Source organism: Toxotes jaculatrix, chromosome 18, assembly GCF_017976425.1.
Source record: "Toxotes jaculatrix isolate fToxJac2 chromosome 18, fToxJac2.pri, whole genome shotgun sequence".
Classification (NCBI taxonomy): Eukaryota; Metazoa; Chordata; class Actinopteri; family Toxotidae; genus Toxotes; species Toxotes jaculatrix.
Window position 1 is genome coordinate 17,054,723 of NC_054411.1, and position 23,280 is coordinate 17,078,002.

A 23,280-nucleotide genomic window follows, 5' to 3' on the forward strand; every position below is an offset into this window, starting at 1 on the left:
GCCACTTCATTAAGTACTATACTGTACTGGTAGTAATCTATAATTAAAACTATAATTCGTATATATAAGTTTGACTCCCTGCATCCCATGCAGTTTCCCCAAACTGTTCTTACTTCTTACATCAAACCAAATCCAGACATCCTGTTATATTTACCTCACATAATATCTATGAAAAACCAAGTCAATCCATGTGCGTCTAGACCGAACTGAAAATATCATTGGCTATAATTATGATGCTGAGGGACTGGCACAAACAGGTCAGTAGTTCACACACAAACAATAATCTTCTCAACGCTGCACGAAATGTCCTACTCACTTTCAAATCCTCAAATCATCTTAAAACGTCCAAACGCAGTGGAGAGCCGTGGGCTTTTAATGCTGCCATGGCTGTTGTCGACTACTATAGCAGCACCATATGGCAAACAGCCTAGTCGAGCTTAAGACACAAAGCTCCTGGGGCAGAGTTTTTGCGTGGGCTTTATTTTTAGAAAAGCCTCCCACAGTTATGAATTACTTATAATTTTAAATAGGCTTATATACACAGTGTACATCAGAAAACCCTCAGATGGATTTTATTTGAATTGCAGGCACTAGTGGTCAACAGAGATCACAGTGCCATCACCTCACTGGGTTGTATTACTGGTAAATGTCATAAAGATGAATAGAAGCACTGGAGCAGGCTGATCTCTTTCATAACTAGAATCCATTCCAGATGAGAGGGCTAGAAAGAGGACAGCAACACTGATGTAACAGTGTCTGCTTAAAGCAGCCGGTGACAAAAGTAAAGGCCCGAGAAGAGCCGGTTTGGAGAGAAGAGCTAAATTGGTACTCTGAGTGCTAAAAGTCAAAATGTGGAGCAGACAGTGCAGCAGACCGTGGCTAACGTGACGCTAAAGATCTCGCTGGGCTGCAGCAGAGTGCTGCATGCAGAGCACCCCGGGCTCCTCTTCAAGAAATTGCTTCTGCTTACTGCTTCTTCATCGGATCAACTGACACATGCGCATCAATCTGCACCTCCAGAGACAGAAAGAGAGAGAGAGACAGAGAGAGAGAGCGACACTTTTGACACCTTTCATAATGACATGTGGCCCAATGTAACTGAGTTGGCGTTTAGCTAAAACTACTCACTGACTCACAGCAACCTTCTCAGCCACCCATTCAATCGCGGTTTGCTAATTTCGTAATATTCAGATTTCCAGTGCATTTTTTTTTTTAGATCAAAGCCCATGTGATTTGATGCAGCACAACACAGTCAGCACTATTTAACTGTGCCTGGATCCCCAAAAGCCAGGATGTCACAAAGAATAAATCCTTTTATTCATCCTATTATTCATTTGGGTGTTTGAACCCATAGATTACAGGTCAAATAAGCTTAAGCACTGAGTGTGTGTAAAACAGTGAAATGTGTGACAGTGTGACATTTATATTTTCCAGGATTTTTTTTCTCAGAGTTAATGAATCCATCTCTCAAATTTCTGTTTTTTAGAGGTTCCTACAAAGACAGAACCCGTGCATCCGTGCTTTCAATTGTGTTAACAAGCAACGACAATTCTGCCAAAAAAAAAATCAAAGCTTGCCTGATATTCACTGCGATGGATGACTCATCACAAGCAAGTTTCAGGTCTGCAAGCTGATTATCATACTGCACTTGTACTTGCACATGTACCACATGGAAACCACTGTGTAGAAGGTGGAAAGATACATGAATGAATCTTACATTTTGAAAAAGGTCAAAAGTAATGTTGAATCAAGACTACATAACATTTTAAAACAGAAAAAAAAGCCAGCTTTCCTCTCAAAAATAAAAAGTGAGATTCACAGTCAAGAAAACACAGCTTTGTCTTCACTCAGAGGTTTTAGCTTAGGGTGCATCATTTTGGCAAAGTTTATGCCATATTCCTATTTGCTTGTGTTGTGTTTGTTGACAACATGACACACAACTTACTGGGCCAGAAATGAAGGAATATTCAAGATGCCATCCTGTAACTATTACTTGGGGCTGCTATTTAGCCAAGGTAACCCAAATTCAAGTACCCTGTCCTGTTAGATACATCAGTAATAAACAGTAACGTACACTGTCGCCACTTGAATATTATTTTACGCCCCCAACAGGCAATGACTGTTAAAGCTGCAGTTTCTGCTTCTGAGGTTTTGTGTTTTCAAACTGTGCTCAAAGGTATTTTTGAAAAACAGCCAAGTATTAAAGGAATACTGTTGCAGTCTGTTAAAGTAATACCCTTATGTGCTTTTTTGAGAAGATTGATATGACTCTCACATCTGTATGGTAAATATGTACAGTAGCTTAGCAAAAAGCCTGGAAATGGGAGGGTGGGATGGGTGGGGGGAGACAGCTGGCCTGGTCCTGTCCAACTGCACCACTGAAACTCACCAATCAACACATTTTAACATGAACATCAACACATGTTCAGTCAATACCAAACTTGAGGCATAACGAAGATAATTTGTGATTTTTAGGGGGTTATGTGCCTATTTCCTCTCTATGCTATGCTAAGATAAGGAGGCACTGGCTCCAGGTGCATACTTGGAGTACAACTAAAACACTGCTATCATTCTGGTATCATTCTTCTAATCTGTCAGCAAATGAGTATTTTTCCCAAAATGTCACACTGTTCATTTAAATCTGAAACCTTGAATGTACACACACACAAACAAAACGTTAGGAATAACAAGATTGGTTTGCTTCACACTGGCAAATGTTTAAATGGCAGAAGTTCTACTTTCTTTATCTACAGTTGTCAAACCGTTATAACAATGACGGCACAGCTTCCCCTTCTGGGGAATCTTCCAGCTGCTAAACGTGAGTGAGGTATGAGATGCGTCTTTTCCAAAACACAAACCACAAAAATGATTCTCATTTTTTAATAATTGCATTTTATTAATTGAAAACAAAACAAAACAAAAAACAAATGCAAATAAAAAAAAAAAGAGCAAAAACAAAACCGTATCATTAGGTAAGACAAGGCGAGAGACACTTAAATAAGAAGAGTTCCATGTTGGTGAGGACAAAGGTGAAGGCGGGCTGATGTAGGAGAAGGGGGCAAGGGGCAGGGGGCGGGGCAGGGCATTGCTGGATGGGACAGGCTAGATTATGTACACTGTTTCTCACTGCAGGACTGGCAGGCCCCGTAAAGGGAGGGGGCTCAAAGTAGCAGGTCGGAGACACTGAAACACCAGAGAGAAAGGCACTATCCAGAGAGAACAAGAAAACAGAAACCAGTAACACAAACACAGTAAACAAACACACACACTGGACCAGAAATAAAACGTATGACAAGAAAAAAAAAAAAGTGCTTGACCACACACCACATTGGACAAAGGATTTAAAAAAAAAAAAAAAAAAAAAAAAAAAAAAAGGAAAAAAAAATCTTTTACATCTTTTAAGCTGATCTCTCAACTTTTAGCATAAAAGACAATCTCTCAGTTTTCTGGACTGTTAATCTGTGCCAGCTGCAGATCTGCACTGGTGATTACACAATGTGATTATCCAAACTCAGCCCTCTTTGCTACGTGCAGGTATAACAAGGAGGAGAGCGTCTGCGTATGCATGCATGTAATGAATGTGTTTGAATATGCATGTTAACTACCTGTACATATCCTCATACACCACTCTCTCTCTTTTTTTTTTTTTTTTTTTTTTTAAGTGAATATCGACAACATTACTATTTCAGCATGTCTTTTAAAATCCCTTGCGTGGTTGTGTAGTTCAGTTCTCTGACCTTGCTTCCCTCATGTTAATGTCTATGGACTCAGTCAGCTACATTCACTGCCCAAGTAAAATGGCTGCAATAAATACATTGGCTTTGAAAAGGTGGCTGACCTTTATACAGGGCCTCATAATACAACAGCTCTTGCAGCATTCATGGCTCTACTTGCTGGTCAACGTTAGCCTCCTGATAGAATTAGTTTCTTCTCAGGTCTCTTATCATTAACTTTTACTCTCCTTGCATTATAGAAAAGAGAAACCTTTTCAAATGGAACTTATAACCCCTTAAATATCATGCCGTATTATCTGAGAGCCCTCAGATAGATTCAGAAAAAAAAAAGAAAAAGGAAAAAAAAAGCCTGACTGACAATTCAGCACATTCTAGAGCTACTAGGTCTTATCCAGACGAACAAAAGGACCGAACATAATTTACAAATGGAAAAAAAAAAACACAATTTGTGATGAGAGGTAAAACAGACAAACACATACAAATATATAATATATATTCTTAAAAAATGGATTCTCTCTATAGTTGATTTATTTATACAGCCAATGGCTGATGTACAATGCTCACGTGCCAATGAACATAAACATGGAAACTTGCTGTACTGTAGATGGCATCATTTCTTTCCTCTCTTCTTTTTTTTACATTTTTAAAATCATTTCTTCTTTTTTTTTTTTTTTTTAATATATTTTTAAGTTTTGTCTTTTTTCTTTAAAACAGAGTTAGGACTCATCGGTAGGCATTTCATTTAGTAGATTAAAACAACATGCGGCAAAAGAAGAAAAGAAAACACAAAAGAAAGGCAGAATGTTAAGAAGTTTAGGAGAAGACAGAAGCAGCTGTGGGAGCGGTAGAATCATTTGGTTATCTTCATGGTTGTTGCACTACGCTTTAGTTTCTCTGCATTTAGATTTCCCTCAAAGACAGTTCAATCCCCACCGAGGCGTTCACTCAGGCGGTGAACATTCTCAGCACAAGTAAAAGTTGATTTTGCTCAGCTGCCACCCACACAGCGACGCCTACGACAGCACTACTCCTGTTTTATCTCTCACTCCCTCTCTTTCAGTTGTTTGCATTCTTCCTGTCTGCTCCTGTTATCGTGGAATGGCCAAGACGGGGTGAAGGGGTGGTTGGGGGGGTGGGGTTTGCATGGGGGCTGATGAAGAACGATGATGATGACGATGATGATGATGGTGGTGGTGGTGATGGTTCCTGTGTTGTGGCTGTTGTTCTTGTTTACATGGTCTGACTGTTTACATGTTCCGATTGACAGGCGTGACGTAGTTGCGGGGGAACATGCCCGTTTGGCCGTGGCAGCCTCCTTTCCACCAGTTGGGGTCAGAGTTGTCCAGGACTTGGATGAAGTCGCCGCGTCGGAAACCCAGCTCACCGTCCTCCTGGGGGTCGAAGTCAAAGAGTGCCTGCACGTATGTGGGATGCTGTGCAATCGAAAGAAGGGAGAGGAGGTTGTGACACAGGTTAGCACAGTGACGACAAAAACAGGGATGAAATCTGATTATTTATTTATTTATTTATTTTTAAACAACTCTGAAACATTCACAACTAATTTCTAAGTTAAGGGTGATGTCTAAGTAAACATTCACTCATTCAGTAGCTGACCCTCATCAATCATCTAATTCAGAGAATGACTTTGGGGCTATAAGATCTGTACTTTATATGAAGGATAATATCCAACAAGGTGTACATTCTGTGACTGCGATTAATAACATGGGGGCAAAAAAACCTGCGGGGAAATTTCACTCCTCTCATACTCATACTCATACTCATACTCATACTCAATCAACAAGAGGTGCTGCATCTCTCTACATAATGTCGTCTAAACTAGCTTTCTCTCACATACAGAATTGCTCTGACCCCCCCCCCCCCCCCCCATCACTGTCTCTCTTTCCCTCTCTCTGTCTTACCTGTGACTTCTTTCTCGTCTCTTTATTTTCTGAGTGGCTTTGGTCACGTTTCCTGTCGTCTTTCCCCTGCAGCTGTCCCTAAAACCTGCAAGCTGCAACTTCACCGCAGCTTAAGTGATTTCAGAACTGCTCTCTGTCGTCGCTCTGCTTTCAGGAGGACAGACGTCCAGATAGACGCAAGTATCACAGCACAGGTGAAATTAAATCTGAATAGTTCTCACTGAGAAGCTGTTATATGTTTGTTTGTGTTTTTTTTTATATACCGGTAGTTACACAAATAACCCTTACTCCTGCCTGTTTAACAATTGTCTTTATCTGGGGTTTAATTTAGAATGACTGTGTCACAAGTACCCAGCTAAGATACAAGTGTGTATTGATGTATTTGTGGAGGCTGCTGTATAAACAGATGCTGAATGAAAATAAAGTAAAAAATTAAAAACATAAATAATATATTTTCATATATTTCTTATAAAAGCTCAGTAGAGGACAAACCCATTTTTTATTCATGGTTCAACAATGAATGAGATTAATACAAATAAACGTCATGACCACAATGATCAAGCTACTGGCTCAGTGTTAGTATGAACTCAGAGAATAACACTGTGGATTCACATCACACTCACTCAGAGAGTTGAGTTGAGTTCATAAAAGATTCTTTCTATTTTCTATTTTTTCCTAATTAGTGCTGTAATAGTTAAATATATAATATTTAATATATAACATATATGACTTTGAGTGGTGCAGTATTTTGAATACTTCCTCTCAGGTGAACCAACCTACTAAATGGAATGTTTATAAAATGCATATTTTGCATATGCATCATGTTACGAGATCTTACATCTGCCAACCCACAATACCCCATCCACATTTTATTTTTTACAAGCAGGAATTATAGCTGTATCTCAAACTTATATTTCACTCATAAAGTATAGAATAAATGTGAATAAACTTAAAAGTAAGGAATGTATAGTAGGCACGTTTTAACCACTTAACCCAGAGAGTGTTATGTAAATGACTTCTTCCGAAAGCAGAACAGAGTGTGAGGAGTTATTTAAAGATGTCCAGCTGAAGATGTGATAACACAGAGAAGGCAGTCCTTCGACGCCCGTCTTATCAACTTATCTGCTTTTTATAGCAAAGCAAAATATCGACATTTTGCCATTTCAAAACCATCAGTGCGTTCGTACACCAGCTGAGTACACGACCAATGACTGAATGTGAACCATTGGCATTTCTAACACATACAGCTTTATGGGGCATTCTGTCTCACCCTGATCGTAATTCTCTTTTACCAACCGCCACCTGTGCTCACTGGAAGTAGCAACATTCACAGTAAACATTTCTGCAGGCTACACTGCTACACTACGTTCATGTGTGGTTAAAGCTGACAACCAACATGCTGTCTCTGGTTCTGCAGAGTGCAGGACTTCCCCACAAGTGACAGAAACTGGAGGGAGGGGAAAATATCTAAACAAGCGTGTATCATCCTAGTGAGTTCATTGTTTTGTAATAAATCTTAAAGAGGCCGTGTCACAACATGTTACCATTTTTAAAAGTAGTTTTTCTGCCACTGGGGTGAAAGCCTCGCTCCCAGAGTGCACTCAGTATTAACAGTGTCAGTTCTTACCTGGGGGACCTGCTCTATGTCTCGCAGAAAGATTTGCTGGTTGCGGGAGACTGAGGTGGAGCGGTGGTAGTCCACCAGCTCGTTGAGGGAGTTAAACTTCACCACCCATAGGAAATACTTTCCAGCCCCATCGCGAAGAACCTTGAAGTGCTGGACGTCATTTCCAAACCTGCAGAAGGTCACAAGGAGGAAACGCTATGAGGAGGGGATTTTTTTTTTTTTTTTTTTACAGTATTTAAGAGCACAGAAGGAACAATTTCTGACAGCCATGAAGAGCTGTTTGGAAGGCAGAGCACAGATTATAAGAAACGTAGAGGAACACACACAAATGTGAACCTCACTTATCAAACAGGCGTGTCTGTGATAGACTGGTAAGTGTTAGTCAAATGAATCAGTCATGCCAGTAACACACTGACATTCAATACAAGTTGCCCAGGTGGAATCAGGACAGTCAGTCCAGACAGTAATTAAGATCCATATCTTAGCACCAGCTTTACATGTAACCCGCTATGAACGGATGAGTCTTTTGCAAAGGTCAGAATGGAAACAGACAAATAAAAGGAAATGAGCTGTGTATGTGTCAGCTAAAAAAAAAAACAAAGCAGCTGATTCTCCAGCACACACCATACAAATGTCCACAGCACTGGTCACCAGAGGGCAGTGCTGAGACTTCACAAGAATAAGGAAGTGGATGTGCTAATGAGTCAGACACACCAAGTATGGAAACTTATGAATGTGATCAGTTGTGAGGAAACTGTCAACTGGTGTAAGTTAAATGTTGTTGCATTTATAGAATACAGTGTGAGCATGAATCATGTCCCATGCCCCCTGCCTCCACGTGATACACTTGTGTGGTGCTACTTACTTCACAGAGAGGGAGAAGTCCCCTGGTGCACTCTCGCTCTCTCTGATAAGGAAGGCCCCATCATGCCTCTGTTTGTTTAGCATCTCCTCTGCTTTGGCCCGGGGAATTTTCCCGAAGAACCACCTGGAGGACCAACAAAACAGAGACCGGTGAGAGTTGACAAATCTTGAGCCGCTACATGATAATTTAGTAGCAACAGTGCTACGACAGTCCTTTTTTTTTTTAATGCTGCTTATTGTTCTTGGCGATCCTAGGTCAGCATTGATTAACATAGACTTTTCACTGAGGTCACTGGCGTAGCACAAACCTAACACCCATAAACAACCACACACACACACACTCACATTCACACCTATGAGCAGTTTAGCAAACTTGAAAGTCTGTTGACAGTGGGAGGAAGACCGCAGTGCGAACATCACACAAACATCACACCACCTGCTTACCGACAGGCATCAGTGAGGACAGTGCTAACCACTGATCCACCAATGAGCTAAAATATACACAGAACTAAAAGGAATTCAGGATTTATTCTAACTGGTCTTTGGGCCATACAAAGAGAGCTCTGTAAACCTTCCAAGCACACACAAGGAAGTTGGCTAAAAATTACACAAGCATGGGACAATTCTCTGAAGCTGCCCTGACCATCCACGCACCAGGAAGTAGATGAGGTCATTACCTAATAATAGTTGGAAAAAAAGTTTGCTCTATAATTGTTCTGACAGGTAAGTTTATAATCACATTCTAAGTGGCATACATTTATTTTTAGTTGCATATATGCTACTAACACATCAGATTGAGAAAGCCCTGACAGAGGGAATAAATGAGTGTGATGAGGATGGATAGAGAGAGGAAGAGAGAAATGGGAGACAAAGCGAGTGAAAGCTCTTTACTCGTGTAAATAATTAAAAAGTACAGTCGGCCAAAAGATGACATCTCGGCTCCTTTACACGTAAGTGAAAATCAATAATGAAATGACCAACTCTTAATCTGCTTTGTATCGGTGCTTGCCGGCACAGGAAGCCTGCGTACCGAGTCTCTTTCCCTGTCTGATAAAAGTGATAGCGGAGCAATTACCGGAGCCAAGGAAACGACAGGAGGAGGAGAACGACTGGTGTTAACATCAGGTGCACACACACGCACACCTCTGTCCACATGATGTAGAAATGCTCTCAGGATTCATGCTGTAGCATCACTTTTATTCTCAAACTGTCACACAAACCCAAGCATCAGCCACAAAAACAATATTACTGTTCTGTGCACAAGGACTTGGAGCAGAGCCAGTACTGGAGCTGTATTGTGCCCTGCTGTATAGCCCAGCTGTGTGAGCATGTCTGCTGAGCTGTGTGAGTGCCTGGTGCTTTCGGGTGGCGCTTTATTGTCACCACAATGGGAGACAAAGGCAAACTCCAGCCACATCATTGCCCCATCACCCCTGCTTGTGGTCCATTACTGTACAGGATAGTTTTCTTAGTAAAAATGTAAAACAAACCTACAACCTGACAACAAACTATAAAATGAAAGCTATTACACTCAAACCAAAACCCCAAGGTTGCATCATACTGAAATTTCAGAGTAGCGCACCACAATTTTCTACTGCGCCAACACAGGTGTGATTCGAATCATACTGAGAAGTGGGGCTCACCAAAGGAACATATTTTGAAAAGCAGCTCCATTGTTGACGTCTTAGGAAGCTGCTACACACGACTTTACTTCAGAGCCCATCAGGACAAGCAACATGAGACATTAGACAGAAATCTCACAGTCACTGAAGGCTGAGGTGGATTTCGCCTCAGTGGGAATTCAGCCCACGGGCTATTTCACAATGAAAACAAGTCATTTCACAGGAAAGCTTTTATTATGAAAAGCAGAGACTGAATGTGTTGAATTAGCATTTGCACCAGCCCGGTTCTTTTAACTCTGCTTCTATGTTACCATGCACATAAGGAAGCAAACAAAACAAGTTTTTATAGATGATAAAAAAAAACCCACACTAATTGGAATGTTGCTTGATACGTTCTGATAACTGTTCTGCATATTATAGCTACAAAGCCTTAAATGTGACTTTCTGGTGTTTGTCAACTCACGGAGAGCAAATGTATGATGCTGTTAAATAAATAAATAAATAAATAAATAAATAAATAAATAACAACTACCAAGCAGTGAGCCTAGAGTAGGGGGCAGGTGGGGGCGGTGCTTTGACCCAGCCTGGACAGAGATGAGCATATGCAGAAACACACACCGACAATGATCGCATTATGTGCTGGAATAAGGTTTTTTTTGTAATGGGTAGAGTCATGTTTTAAATATTTAAAAATATGTATTCAAATTCATGACACGTTTACCTACTATGAAACACAGGATTTGTTATATAACTCCCCACTTCACTGCCTAAGTGGTTACAAGAAAGCACCTGAACAGATCTTCTCTTGTTTTCTCTTGTAGAAATATGGGCTCTTGCACAGCCTGCTAAATGGCACTGCCTTTTCCTGCCCTCTTTGATGTGGTTGGTATGAGTGGGAGGCCGGAAAATTAATCCCAAACCCCTGACGAGAAAGTAATTTTACAATAATGATCAATCTGAGAAGCGAACTTTACCTCCTGTGTGAGACAGGCAGTGATAACTGCTCACGCAAATCTGTCAAATGTGATCACACATAGCTAAGATAAGTGTGCGCGCTACCTTTCAATATGCATATTCATTTATTGAAATCACTGCATTTAGTACGGAAGTGCTGAAAATCTGTATAAGAGCTCTAACACCTTTGACAATATCCATTAAAATGATTGTGAAAGACGTATGAGGCCCAGCTGAATATTGACTTCCTGTCACCACAATGACAACTACAATCAATTGAGCATAATTTATACACTGGTATAAAGGGCAAAAAAAAAAACAACAAAAAAACAAAACGACAACAGCAGTAAAAAAGCTTAAATAAGCCCAACACAATAACTTCCCTCTTGTAAAAAGGAAAAAAAAGAAATCTGATAGCTCTCCGGCAATGATGCAATAAGGTCAATATTCAATTAAGTGTAAGAGGCCTCGAGCACATTAATAAAGAGCTAATCTGGCACTGAACGCTGGTCCAGAGGTAATGTCCTCTAAGGATTTTGCCAGGCGTTGTCTAAAGTGGTTTAACACACACACATACACAAGCCAAGGTACTGCATACACTCAAGACGTATAAGGCTGAGCAGGACAGTGTTAGAACCTAGTCAAACTAAGAAACTGACAGTTCATGTTCAATAGAGGGAGAAGGGGGAAAAAAATGGGCAGCTGAAACTCATGTGCTGTAACTTGTATAACTTATGCTAGAGGAAGCTGTGTGCATAATACTTACGGATGGGCTTTCATCTCTATGTAATTCTTGGGGATGAAGCCGTCTTTTCCGTTTAGCTCTGCCTTGTACCAGTTCTGATCGCACTCTTCATTTAATACCTAGTGTTGACAAAGGAAAGAGAGAAAGAGAAATTGTTCAGGTTAGTGCCACGTACAAGTGTAAACAATGGAAAGCAACCACCCACCTAAATTTAGCTTTACGGCAATTGATTTAATTTCCTGTAACTTCGGAAGGATGTGCATGCGCTGTACGCTGGAGAACTGCTTGGCAAATATTAGGCAACTTCAAAACTAGCGAGACTCATTTAGAAATACGCCTCAGTGACACAGAGACAGCTGTGAGGGCATTCATGTCTGACAGAGTAAAGCTACAGTGCAGGTGTTTTGAGCTAGTGGTGCATCCATGTGTGTCCAAGTCAACAGGCATGTGCCACTTTGTCAGAGTGTGAGGCTAGTTGTAAACGTGCTGAAGGAAACGAACCTTCCTGCTACAGCAGCTGATCTACCAGTAAGAAAATAACGACAGGCAATAACGTTAACGAGGAAAAGGAGTGTGCAACGCTCCTGTGTTTCTGCTTTTCAACAACATCTAGACGTGAGCAAACTTCAGAGGAAAACTAAGCAACAGTGATGAGCCATCCAGCTGCCATAAGAATGACGCTGCAAGAAGCAGTCCAAGCCCATTCGATAACTTACAGCCACCACAGATCAGCAGGGTTTAAAGGCTGAAAAGCAAAAGAAACGGAAAAGGATGCAATGCAGGTGACACACAACCGAGCTGTCCCTTTGTTCGGCTCTTGGAGCAGTCAGGCACAATCCTGATTTGAAGAATGACTCTAGTTTTACTCACACGAATTACTCGGGTCAAGTCTGCTAAAAGCCATTTCTTTCACTATCTTTGATTGCATCTCTTCTGCATAATTCAGAGAAAAAAAAAAAAGACCTTTTTGGTTAAGGCTGGCATGCAATCCTTTATGCAGCATCACCCGAGTCTGCTGCCAAAAGAAAAGCTGCACACTGGCAAACACAAAACATCAGACAAAAAAAAAAGACTGTTGATGAAAGACAGACTCATTTTTCATGTCTCTTTATTTTCTAAATCACTCCTTTTTTTTTTCTTTGCCTCCCTTTTTCTCTCCCCTTAAATTCATAATGTCCACTAAGCCCAGCCCAGGACAGCTGTCCAATTGGCCCCTGTATAGTGTGAGTTGCCTGGGTCTATTTGCACCAGTGAGCTTGCAGAATGCCAGCTGTCACAGGCCCTCCCAGCTGCTAACCCTGCACAAGACCTACATTACTGGATGAGGGAGTGGCATTGGACCAAAAGCATATGTGGGGTTGGGGGTAGGTGTATGTACATGTGTATGTGTGTGTGGAACACAGTGGCCTTATAGATATAGGGGGTAAATCGTGTTAAACAGAGGGATGGGAAGAGGCGGACAGGGTCTGTGTGTTTACGCTAGTCAATGTGGCGCTGTCTGAGCCAAGACTCAAACAAAGGGCCTTAGCCTCTGGGCTGTATGTTGACACACCAAACCGACCTTTAAGAACTAGCACTTTCAAAAGGCTGACTGATCTGACACTGTGTGGCCTCGCGGCCAGCTGACTGCCGACATGCAGGTCGGTCTCTGCTTACGTTTGTGCTGGCACCGTCAGCCCATGGTCTGATGATGGCATGAGATGAAAGGTCAGGGGATTAAAGTTATTAAAATTCATCCTTAGGGGACAACAAATGTCTCTGTCAAATTTCACAGCAATGAATCCAACGGTTAGAGACATTCCAATGAAAACCAAAAATGTGAAATTCTTAATGGTGCTGGTGGAGAAGTCAGGGGGTCACCACAGTCTATTAACCATGAATGTCTTAAACTTTGTGTCAATCAGTCGTCAATTAGACCTTGAGCAATTTCACTGAAGAAATGAACACTTTAACCTGCTGGTGGCTACAGGAAAAGTCATTAGAATTTATCCCCTAAAGACCTTGAATAGTAGTAGCAAATATTCTGGCAATCCATCCACACAACTGCTGCAACATTGCACTGGAAAAAAAACAAGAAAAACAACAAATTTACGTCAGGGGATCACTGGAACCAGTAGGCGAGTCAGATTTTCTGACTGTGAATGTCTGGCCACGATGTCAGACCATGATGTTAGCATGGCTGAAGGGCAGAGGTGAAACATATGACGAAATGACCAAGTATATTGTGTCATTCAGTGATCCTGCTTTTACCAACGTTCAACATGCTCAACCAGCCAAACTGCCGTTGGTAAGGGACGACTCATGCCAACATGCCAAACAAAACATTGCCAAACCTGTGTGTGATTGCAGGCAGCAGGCCGCCCAACCGCCAGACGTTGTAGTGGCGTGTCAGGGCTTCAGCGTTACTGATACCGTGAACTCCAAATGACCCTGCCCGCCCTTTGCTTTCAGCTAACAACACATGCACACACTCTCCATATCTTGTGCATTTCTAACACATCAAGTGTTTGATTTAATTAAGTGCTGCGTGTGTTGCTGTCGCACTAACCACTGACTCACAGGAAAACTCATTTTGAGATAGTAAAACACTGCCCTGGGCTCACAGTCATGATCAACATGTGACGGTGCAAGTGACTGATTTGCTTGATCTATGTGTGCTGGAGTAAAAGAGATCCAAGGAATCAGGCACACAGCGCAGCGTGCCTGCCCCCAGGGTGTTTCAGGAGCGCTGGGTGGAAGGAAGAGGTGCTGTGGAGAGTTAGTCATTGGGAATGTCGAGACCGAATTTCATCACGCATACACATGAACAAGACTGTACCACTTCCACCACTTGCAGCCGAGAAACATGAAAAAAAAAACATACACAAAGATGAAATGCAACTCGTACTGTAGGAGTACAACATGTGCTCTTCTACAGAGTTGTAGGTGGCAGAGCTGCCAAGAAGTCAGAGAGACGATGCTCCATCCTCACCACCCAGGCCCAAACCCACTTTGTTGGCAAGCATCCGCTCTGCTGAAGTGGCCTTCAAACCCTACCAGCTCCAGCAGAGCTGTTCAGCTGACCCTGCATCTGATCCACCGCCCCGGGGGAAAGCCAACAAAAACTTTCTTAACTGCATGAATTACTCGAAAGACACTGACACTAAGTACACTGTTACGAAGTAAAATAAGAACTGCACTTCAGGTTTTCCATTTCATTAGAAGAATAAAGTAATATTAAGGGTCTACAACATCCAAAAAGTAGAGCAGCCATACATCTCACACAGTTCACCATTAACTTGTATCACTGATAAATCATATGCCTCCATACAACGCACTCTATCATGGCTGAGAAAGAGAGTCTGTCTGGTAGACAGTAATGTGCCACCAGTCCCCGTGAACTTCAGTAACCTTAAGTAATTATCCAGTCTACAACCAAAGTTAATAATAGAGCACAGCAGGTGCTGCAATATAATGTACGCCTGAGCTTATTTGAATTGCTAAGATGCTTAAGTGAATTTTCCAGGAGATTTGAAAACAAGCCACTGTTTGCACTGGGGGTTTCCCACTCTATTCTGTCTACGTCTGATGCAGAGATCTGAGATTTGAATTTTATTCATTTATAATTACATTTTTTTGGTGTCCTCTTTGTTCTGAATGTAAACCTATAATACTAACTCAGCTGACATCCAAATGGAACAAATTGAGGTCAAATCTTTGGTGTAGTATGTTTACATCCACTGTTGTGTTATTGTGGAATGAGCGCTCAGCTGACAAAGTGATGCATGGTTCTTAAAGATCCATTAAACAAACAAGTGACTAACTTGTCCAGACAAAATAACTCAAATAACATATGAAGTCCACAGCCTAGTTCCAGCTCATTACAGAAAATTTGTACAGCCGTACCTAAAACTTAGCAGACGTCAAACAGAGTGATGAACAATGAGACAGCCAAAGAGTGGGAGAAGTGGTCTGTTGTAATCAGTCCAAAATAAATAGCTGCAGTTACAGAGAAACTTCCCTCACTTCTGCCAAATATGTCAACACATGGTCAGGTTAAACAGCCTCTCAAACACTGTCACCAAGTACTACTGACCTAAATTGGCAATTTTGCGACCACAGATGGAGTCATGCTGTGGTCAGCACACTGTCTAATGTAATACCAAATAGCTGACATTTTGTGGTATATGCTTATTCACTTCCTGGTGCAAAGTTCGATGGGAATATCAATACCACTCTCATATGTGCCTGTTAAATACAAGGCTACAGTCAGCATGTCTAGCTCCATCAGCACGTCTAAAGCTCATTAATCAACATGTTTTATCTCATTAGTTTGATCCACACAAAAACGTAAGTGTAAAAACAACAGTTCGCTGTTTTACAGTGGATTATGTGCCACACTGTTTCTTGGATCTGGATCAGGCAACCAGTGGAGACTACTGAAAGCTGCTGTGTCAGGCTAGTTGTTGCCCTGTGTTTCCAGTATTTGAACAAAGCTAAGATAACCGGCTGCTGGCTGTAGCTTCATATTTACCATACAGAAATGAGGCTGGCATCGATGTTCTTATCTGTCATGAATAAGTGTATTTCCAGAATATTTCCAGAAAATCAAACATTTGCTGTGAGTAAAGTTTAACATCTTCTGAATATACATCTCAAACAAGACTAAAACATGTGCCATCACACAACTGCCCATCCCCTCTGTGTCATCTTTTTTGTTATTAGAATTGTTTGTTTGTTGTTTGTTTAAAAAAAGACCTTTATCCTGGAGATTAAAATGGCGACTGTTTATTCTGAGAAACCGTATCCTGAGAACATAGCAAATAAAGGCCACTGAAAATGGTTAGCACAGACAGTGACATTTGAACTGAATGCTTACTGGTCTATCTGGTGGCTCTCAAAAATGGAAGAAAGGCAGCCCGTGAGGAAAAGCAGAAATAAAATATTTGCTTGGCTGGCAGTTTTTCTTAACCATACAGAGAGGAGACAACCGCAGCATTGTGTTTGACTGAGCTCTGTCTCTCTGTTCCAAGCTGAGCCAGCATTGTGCTACTGCACTTCTGTGGATGACAGGCATTCCCTCCCTCTCTCTCTCTCATTTTTTTTCTCTTTTTTTTGTCTTTTTAATCTGATTGAGCCACAATAGTTGTAGGAGTTCCTATATGAGAGGCTAAGGTCCAGGCCAGGGATTATCTCCTCCACAGCTGCCACTGCAGACTCCCTCCTCCCCCTTTCTTTCTTTCTTTCGCTCTCTCACACACTAAAATATTAGATATAGCACTTCCACCCACAAACATGGGTAGCTGTCATTCCTGCAAGACCCAAAGCTACAACTGTTAACTCATTAAGTCTCGGTAAAATCATGAAATTATACAGCATCTTATGTTTCATTGTCATCAATAATACTCCCAAGATATGTTGTCTTTGCACTGCAGATTAATTTAAGAAATGTGGAGAGCATAATAACATAATAGCTTTTTTTTTCTTTAATTCTGTCATTGAATTAAAAGTTAGTGCAGTGACTCACATCCTACAATCATGTTGAAGTATTTTTGTTATTTAGATGGACAGAAATCATGACTGAAAAAGGACAGAAACTGCTGTCACTGTCTATTGTTGGGTCACTACAGGGTTTCTGTCAGGTCCATGAAGTAATCCTGTAGTTATTATTTTAATCCATGTTCACTGTTTACACCAAAGCAGTGCATATATGGATTTTTACTGGGTCTTGGCTTTAAGTTGGATGGGGCGTAAGTGATGATCATGAAGAGATTAGACTGAAATCCTTACTTTCCTTTTCCTGGCCACCGATAACTGAATGTCACGAAGAAAATCCTTTGTATAACAGTAAGTATGTTGGAAGAAAGAACCAAGCTAGAGTCATTATTGCATAAGCTGCACATCGGACCCCCTTACTGAACACAAGATGGAGGTAGAAAGTGAGGTACAAAGCGAGACAGACAGTGGGGGCAGAGAAAACAAGATGCTAAATAAACCACATGTCTGCACAGCCCACGCAGACTTGCAATAAATCAGGAGCTGGGATTACCCTGGAGTGTGAGTTAATCTGAGCGTGCGGCAGGTCGGCCAGAGAGGAAGACAAACAAGCTAAAGCTTCATCAGAACCTCAGAAGCCGAAGCATGTTGGGTCTGTCAGTTTTAATGGACCTGATAAAGCCCCTTCTGCTTATTTGCTCACCAGACGGCAACCATGACAACAACAAACACCGTTTGGTTATCTAATCAGACCACAGAAAATTATGACTGTACATGGTTTTATGCAAAATCAAAGTCAGCCACTGGTAATAAGAGCCAGTGGAGCAAAGCTGAGAGGAAATACATACAGTACCAGTCAGAAGTTTGGAAGCACCTTCTCATTCAGCGGTTTTTCTTTATTTTTAGCTTTAGCTGAGTGGTTCTTGCCATAATATGGATTATAACAGTAGTCAAATAGGGCTGTTAACTGTGTACCAACCCTTCTTCTGCAAAACACAACTGATGCTCTCAAACACATTAAGCAAGAAATTCAACAAATTAACTCGAGGCACACCTGTGGTCTGAAACTGAGAGAATGCCAAGAGTGTGCAAAGCTATCATCAAAGCATCTAAAGAGAAGAATCAAGAATCTAAAATGTAAAACATATTCTGGTTGGTTTAACACTTTTTTTGTTAACTACATAATTCCTTATGTGTTCCTTCATAGTTTCGATGTCTTCAGTATGAATCTACAATGTAGAAAGTAATAAAAATAAAGAAAAACCACTGGATGAGAAGTTGTGTCCAAACTTTTGACTGGTACTGTATTTTAAGAAACCCAAGAAGTGCACCGCAGATCTGAAGAGTGAGACCATTTCTCCCTTCATGCTCAATTCCTAACCAACAAGAACAAATTTGGTTTATATTACATAATACTGAACACAGTTCCTCAGAATCACAAAGACTGGATAAGGAAGTGGTTCTTTGTAACTCAATAAGGCAACAAATTTTCAGGGAAACATAGCATTTGCCCTCAGTTCACGTTCATACTTACTGGAGACGATGTGAAACTATTAAAAAAAATAAAATAAAAAATCAGCTAAAAAATTTTACCACTCTAGCAGTTTCATGACCATAATAGATCTATTACTGGCAAAGAACGGAAATGTCTGAAGAATTCAGAATTTGTAGATTATGCACCCTCTTAAAAAGCTGCCATGGAGACAGTTTAAAGTTCCTGTAAAGGCAGTGGCTCAGTCAGTCTTAAACTGTGATTTTACCAGACAGCATTAAGGCATCAGGTGGATGTGGCTCAAAGAAGAAAGTGGGGAAAAGGCCAAAAAGATTGCAAAAGTCCAAAGAGATGCCTGAGCACATCTGTGTGTGTGTGTGCGTGTGTGTGTGGCAGTGCCAACTGTGTGGCTGTCCTGCAGGACTGGAATTTGAGGGCTGCTATTTTGACATCCTGGCAGCAGTGGTGATCGGTGAGGCACCGGATCTTACACAGGGGACAAACGGATTCACCCCCTAAACAGCACAGTATCTGGGACAGTAGACAGCAGAGACTCTGGGATCAGGTCTTTAGTAAAGGTGGGTCGCGTGTTATCACAAAAGACAAATAGCTGCACTGCTCCGGACTGATGACACGGAGGGAGAGGGAGATTTATAATCACAGCAGGTTTGGTGGTGTGAAGATCCAGACACGTCCTCTTTTTGCTTTGTTTAGCAAAACAGTGTTAGGGGAAAAAAAAAACCCACATAAAAGCCGTCAAAATGAGTTTGACCTCCTTTGCTCCCAGCAGGGGAGCCTGCAGACTGAGATCAGGACAGGCCAGAACCATGGAGGCAATGAGTGCCACCCTGATGCAGAGAGAAACAGAGGAAGAGATTATATTGGATTCTAGCAAATGAAGGCTTGTAACACTCTTGTAATTAAAATAATGCTTGAGGCCGTTACCACATGGGGAGCCTCCCTTATAGAGCAGCGACTGTAGCTTCAATAACACATTACACCTCCAACCCAGCGAATACAGTCAGTGTTGGACGCCCGGCAAGTCCAACAGCTCTTAATGAATAATGAAGTGGTTTTCAAACTTGAGGTAACACAGTAACACCACCCTCACTCTTGGAGATGTAAACACAGTTGTATTTTCTTGATTTCTCAAGAAAATTCATTCTTTGTGAGGATTAAAAACACGCTTGAACCATTCTATGACATTACATATTTTTGAGACTACACTAAGACTATGCTTACAGCAGCAGAAAGCCGAGCAGCAAGTTTAGATGGACTGAGAATTTTATTTCAGTATGTTTATAATAAAATTGAAGATACTGAGTTACACTCAGTGGTATTCATAATACAGTGATCAAATCTGTTACAATACAGAAGTGCAGTGCAGTTCAGATCAGCTAAGAAGTGGTGAGGCTGCAATCAACAAGTATTTTCATTGACATTTAACATTATTTTCTAATTCTAGATCTAGAGGCAACTGGCAACAAGAGAGTAACTATGCTTATTCTGATAAAAAAAAAAAAGACCATCTCGTGAAGACTGGACAATAAATCAGAATTTCTGAATAGATGATGAACCCACCAGCCAAACCAGAAGGGTGGTGAACAACATTGGAGGTGTGATAATTCATATGGAAGGATTAGCCCCACTCATTTGACTCAGGCAGCTGGAGGAGGGGGGGGTTCTCTCTCCCTCTCTTACATCATGATGTTGTTTATCACAGCTTGAATCCTCAGTGCAGTTTATGTTTGCAATGCCCTCTAATGACTTGTGCTTAAAAAAAGCAACAGAATGTGTTGTGCAGTAAACAGATGTGACAGCTTAGACAATTGAGTGTATTCAGGAACAACTGTCACAGTTATATAGCATTAAAAACAAAGCTTGTTGCTGTCTGCTGCGTTTCCCCATTAACAGCTGGCACAGCTCGCACTAGCATCAGTCACCGACTGATACAAAGTCAGTAAAAGCCAAAAGATGAGAATCCATCATCTTGTTAAATATAAATCAGTATGGCCATATCAATCACATATTTATCATGTATCAGACACCAGCCAAAATCAGTCTGTGCGCCCATTTTCTACAGTATTTTTCACTCGTATGCTGTGCACAGTGGGAACAAAGGCTAAGTAGTGAGGGAAAAAAAAGGCCGCAAGAGAGAGAATGAAAACTTTTGGTTTAAATACAGATGTCAGTGTCTTTATGGCACATCAGGAGGGAGGGCTGGTGGGGATGAGAAGGAGTGAGACCTAATTACAGCTCTCTGACTCAACACTGCTGCAGAGAGTTAGTGCAGTGAGGAAAGAAGCAGAGGGAGCAAGAGAAGAAGAGAGAAACCAAGACAGACAGTGACATAAGACGGGTCAAGGGAGACGAGCAGCAAAAGCGAGCGAAAGCGACAGAAGCTGTGGGAGAGAGAAAGAGGGAGAGAGCAAAAGAAGAAGACAGAGAACCACTTTGAAGAATCTCACTCCTTGTGATCAGCTTAGGAAAACTCCTCAAGGGCAAATAACATAAAATGAGGGCATCTCTTTTTCAGAGCAGCCAAACTAGCTATGTTTTTTTCTGCAGAGTGCACTGTCATCCATCTGTGGTAGCTGGCTAGCTAAATGCCTTTTTGTGATACTCCATCAGTCTACTGAAAGGGAAAGTTGTCTTTTCATTCCCACACTGCACAGCTTTTTTTTGTGTGTGTCTGTGTGTTCCCATCAGTTACCTGAATCTAAAATATTCCTTTTTAAAGAAAATATCCTTTAAAGAATTATAGAAGTTTTATCTTTGCTCCATGCTGGTTTCTGACTGTGTGAAAGACCCATGGAGATAACATGGGATCAGTCTGGGTGACACCAATTGGGATGTTTATGTCCAGGGGTGGTGATCAAAGACACCCGAGCCGTCCTAATTCCTGTTTTAGATGACTGATGCACAGCTTGCCTGCAGTGGATTACAGAATTAGAGTGCATCTATGGTGCCTCCATCCTTAGGGGTATGTGTACAGTATCATCTTTTAACCATTAGGAAAGAGAGTTAGGAGCCAGCACCAAAATAAAGCACTTAGAAGCAACCTCAAAACTGCTTTTAACTGCTCTTAACTGCGCTTAATCTGTATCTAGGGCAACTACATTTGAGTTGACAATTGCAGGCAAGATTTGATTTGGGTATAAAAAATGGATAAACACGGTTTTCAAAATCTATAAAAGGTTACCTAAAAAGCTTATAACGTAACATCAAGCTGTAAGCTTTGAGGTTGTTATTTAGGAAACAATTCAGTAAACTAGGGTAACCTTTACCAGAGGGATACAAACAAATGCTGGGTCTGAAATCATTCCTCATTTACTATATGGTGCAGCACATACTGACCTCAAAAATTCCAACAATGGAATTAAAATGTAGTGTTGCATCTACATGCACAATACTTCATTGTAACAATCCTACAACTAAACGCATCTCATTTTATGGAGACTGAACATTACAGTTGTATAAAACCTGTCAGTTATGTCACTACACTGATGATGATTAATACATGTCCAAAATCTTAATTTACTGCCCACGATATAGCAAACTATTTAGTCTCCATTATATAAGGAGTAGTGAACTTTACTGAACTTGAGTCTGCAAGTACCTTGATCCCACCTGTACTGTTGCAACTCTCTGCATAAAGTCTATTGGCTGTCCCTGAGTACAGACACTGACTGCTCTGGCAACCTGTTTCCAAGCAAAGAACAGAAATAGAGGGAGAGATGGAGAGTATCAATTTAAGCGAGTGGGTTTCAGCTCCAGCTTCAGCACAGGCCGGAGTGCTGACACATTAAACCTTGCCCGGTTGGGCAGCTATTAGGCCGAAGCGGGAAGTTGCTGGGACAAATCAGTGTCAGCCTGCTGGGCCTGTTGCTGTATGTTGACTTGGAGCAGTTACCTCAAATACACAGACACGCAAAATAGGCCAACGATGAAAAAGGGGGAGGCAGAAAAGGTTAATGCAAACACACTTTCCTCCATTACAAAGCTAAGGCAATATTTGCAGTTTCCACATCTCCTTCCACTGGTGCTGGAAAACAGGTAGTGGTGTCACACACAGAAAAAGGTTGCTATGCCTCCTGTTCCCGAAGTAGACCACATGTTCGTCCTCTTAGCTCTCATGCTTTCGGCTACTTCTGTTTTACTTTGTATAGCTGGGGTACACACTGGATCATTCAAATACTGTACTACACACTTCCGATTGTAGTTTCAGTTTTTGAAGCTGCACACTGTAGCTGTCTGATTCCTGGTTTGTTTAGATTACATTCTGTAACTTCCAAAGTCCATCTTTTACCTAAAAGCTCCAAGGCTGACATTTGTCCGTTTAATCCAACACAAGGAAATGGAATTGATAAGATTTAATTGATACCAATGTCATTAACGATTCTGCTTATTGGTCTGATTCTTTATCGTTTCCCTTATTGATTCCTGATTAGTTTACTGCATGGAAAAAAGTAGGCCTACATAGGTTTTATACATTCAGTGCAACTATTTTATTATGTCTGAACACAGACTGTAGCCTGAGAGCTGCCTGTAGCAACAGTCGTTTGTCGTCATCTAAAATGGATGAAATGACAGAAAATACAGCAGTTGTTATCATTTAGGTTTTCTTAGTCAAAGTCAAAATAATCTGCTAAGCTTGGTTGTGTGGCACTAATGTTAATATAACATGGGATATTCACCCACGGAAACAGACGTGCTGCTCGGTCGGGAAGCAGCAGCAGTTCTGTGCAGACGTCAAATACATGGCTTGCTACGTGGTTGCCTCTGGTCCAATCAAAAGGGGGTAGGCAAGCAGAACCTATAAATGGGAATTGCTGCATTACAACTATC

At 41.2% G+C, this 23,280-nt stretch overlaps 1 protein-coding gene across 1 annotated transcript in view; it reads right to left on the reverse strand.

Annotated features, from left to right (window-relative positions):
- Nucleotides 1-4,290: 4,290 nt before the first annotated feature.
- Nucleotides 4,291-23,280, reverse strand: part of grb2b (growth factor receptor-bound protein 2b) — a 28,455-nt gene continuing 9,465 nt past the window's right edge. The window contains exons 3-6 of the mRNA XM_041062658.1: nt 11,487-11,584; nt 8,146-8,268; nt 7,281-7,449; nt 4,291-5,167 (exon numbers count right to left, since the gene is read on the reverse strand). Coding sequence (XP_040918592.1) covers nt 4,982-5,167; nt 7,281-7,449; nt 8,146-8,268; nt 11,487-11,584 — 576 coding nt within the window. The 3' untranslated portion in view covers nt 4,291-4,981. The remainder of the gene's footprint in view (nt 5,168-7,280; nt 7,450-8,145; nt 8,269-11,486; nt 11,585-23,280) is intronic.